Source organism: Diaphorina citri, unplaced genomic scaffold (genome assembly GCF_000475195.1).
Source record: "Diaphorina citri unplaced genomic scaffold, Diaci psyllid genome assembly version 1.1 scaffold9047, whole genome shotgun sequence".
NCBI lineage: Eukaryota > Metazoa > Arthropoda > Insecta > Hemiptera > Psyllidae > Diaphorina > Diaphorina citri.
This window is the reverse complement of record NW_007386421.1, coordinates 1-2,585: the sequence shown is the minus strand read 5'-3', so window position 1 is coordinate 2,585 and position 2,585 is coordinate 1. Positions and strand designations below refer to the sequence as shown.

The following is a 2,585-nucleotide window of genomic DNA, read 5'->3' as shown; positions in this document are numbered from 1 at the left end:
TACAGGAGAAAAATGAAGCTTGAAGGTAGGGGAGGGAGGTGTCTGGGCCCCTTGAGCTCAATCAATCAACCAACCGCATAATTAAGCTGATTAGGGTTTCTTTAATCAGCTTCTTGTTTCATTCCCTAAACACTTATTTGGTAAACTACAAGTATGTAAGTGTAAAGATTATAAAGCAATAACTCACATGAATGCACATGACAGGCAGATCAATATAGTTGAGAAGTTCATGATGAAACTTGACCGACATGCACGAACTGAAGAACACCATAACCTTCTTCTTACGATTCTTCTTGAGGAATGTAAACAACAGAAGGAACCTCTTCTCTGAAGGACACACCACATAACCTGAAAATATCAGAAAAACACACACTTAGAACGTAGTTGCTCCAAAGAGAACTCTATTACACACGCTTAGAAAGTAGTTGCATAAAGAGAACTCTATTTAAGACTCTATTGCACATTCCCAAAGCTTGGACTAAATAGAGACAAAAGGGGGAACACATCACATTGATGCCTTCAGGAACACTCTATTTGTCTGCAAGGGTAACAGGACTTTTCAGTAATGCTGAGTGCAAGCTGTGTATCAATATCAAGGTTCCTACAATTTTATCAAGGTTCAATTTAGAATTCTATCTGTATTGTATGGGTTCCAAACAGACGATTCCATTACCTTGTTCTAATCCTGCCACAGTTGCTTCCTCTTTTGTATCATCAACTCCAATGTATACAGGTTCCTTCTTCAATGCAAGTTTGGTCAAAGTTTCTGTTTTTGCTGTTGTGGTTGCACTGAACAACATGGTCTGTCTCCTCTCTGAAAGCATATAAAATGTTAGATAAATTCCTACCACAACTGAATAAAAGTACCAAACCTTGTTCTGTTGTTTGGATATTACTGTGGAAAGGATTAGGGTTTTCTGCCTCAAGTTCCTTTATTTGACTTTTAATGACAAGAAAACCATCAATGTTCAAGTCCGGACACGGAAAGTACGTAAGGCAAGTTCAAGTAAGTATTTAGAAACAAAATCAAGTATATCTTGTTCACATTACACCTACAGGTCCAAATAACCATTATTATTATTATTATTATTATTATTATTATTATTATTATTTTTTCAAAATCCAAAAAAAAATTTCCCACCTTCCCTTGTTTCAAAAGGTATGTCACTCACTGGGCAACAAATTGACAATTTGTTTCATGTCCTCTTCGAACCCAATGTCCAGAATTCTGTCTGCCTCATCTATAATCAAACACTGGAGGTTCTTGTACAGAAACTCAGGTGTGTTCTGAAGATGATCCAACAATCGTCCTGGAGTGGCCACAATGATATTGATACCCTTTGCCAACTTCTGTGCTTCTGCTTGTCTACTAGCTCCTCCCATAATGAGACCATAGGTGTGATGGTGATACTTCATCAGCTCTTTGAGAACACCAAATGTTTGCATGGATAACTCTCGGGTTGGGGATATGATAATGATACCAGTACCTGTGGTGAAATACAAGAGATTAATAAGTGGAGAAATACCAATGGAAAACAGATAGTTGTCAGAAAATAAGAGTTTGCACCTTAATGACTGTTGGGGGTTGAGTGGACTTGAACACATTACATGCCACTAGGTACACTCCATTTGTCAAGGGTCTAAGTTTACCTTGCCTTTAGGATCAATTGAGTATGAAGAAAAACAGGTAAAATGTGTTTTGATGACACCCAATAGATCAATCAGTCTAATGTTGAGTAAATTGTCAATGTTTACCATGACTTACCATTTCTTGGCATAAATTTCAAATTGTAAATTAATTCAACAGCAGGAACCAAGAACGCCAGTGTTTTGCCCGATCCTGTCTTAGCAGACCCAACCAAATCCCTTCCTTCCAGCAGAGGAGGAATGGTACGGGCTTGGATTTCTGTCATTTTGGTGAAACCCATGTCTGCTATGGCTTTCAGGGTATTCTCACATACTTTGCCTTTGAGTGCTTCAAACTGTGTGCTGCTTAGAATTTCAAGAGCAACATCAGATCCAGGTACTGAAAAAAAATAATAATAATAATAATAATAAAATAAAATAAAAAATAAATGTAAATCAGAGGTATAAATGTGGTTGCATTTCATTTTAGTGTGAAGGTAAATAAAATAATGTGGTTACTTGTGTCTTTGACACTTTGATATAAAGAATCAAATTCATAATATAGTATAATAAATTATGTCTTATTTAGACAGTCAAACAAGGCTATTAGTAGGTACCTACTCAGTTAGTGATTTCTTGTGTCTGTACACTTTAATATGAAGAAATTGGTATTTACTTACACTGGACCTCTACAGCATTGGTTTGATCTTCATCTTCATTGGCATCAGAGTCTTTTTCAGCTGGTTTGGATTTTTCTGAAATTAAACAAAATGAGCAAAAATAATTGGAGGGGAAAAAGCTTGATGCGTACAACTTTGATAGTTATAGTTCTTTGTTGTATTAGGGTAGTGGGCAGGTAACTTACATGGTTTCTACGAGCAAAATATACTTGATGGACTTGCCCATCAAAATTGCATGAGGTTACTTGACATGTTTCAGTTAGTGTTGGTCAACCATAA

General features: G+C 36.4%; 1 protein-coding gene across 1 annotated transcript; it reads right to left on the bottom strand.

Moving 5' to 3' along the window:
- Positions 1–187: 187 nt before the first annotated feature.
- On the bottom strand, positions 188–2,439 carry LOC103522523 (probable ATP-dependent RNA helicase pitchoune; the record flags this gene model as incomplete). Its single annotated transcript, XM_008487628.2, has 5 exons — positions 188–348; positions 674–814; positions 1,173–1,487; positions 1,766–2,026; positions 2,307–2,439. Coding segments are annotated over 5 exons (1,011 nt in total), but the record flags the coding sequence as incomplete, so codon positions are not given.
- Between the last annotated feature and the right edge of the window lie 146 nt (positions 2,440–2,585).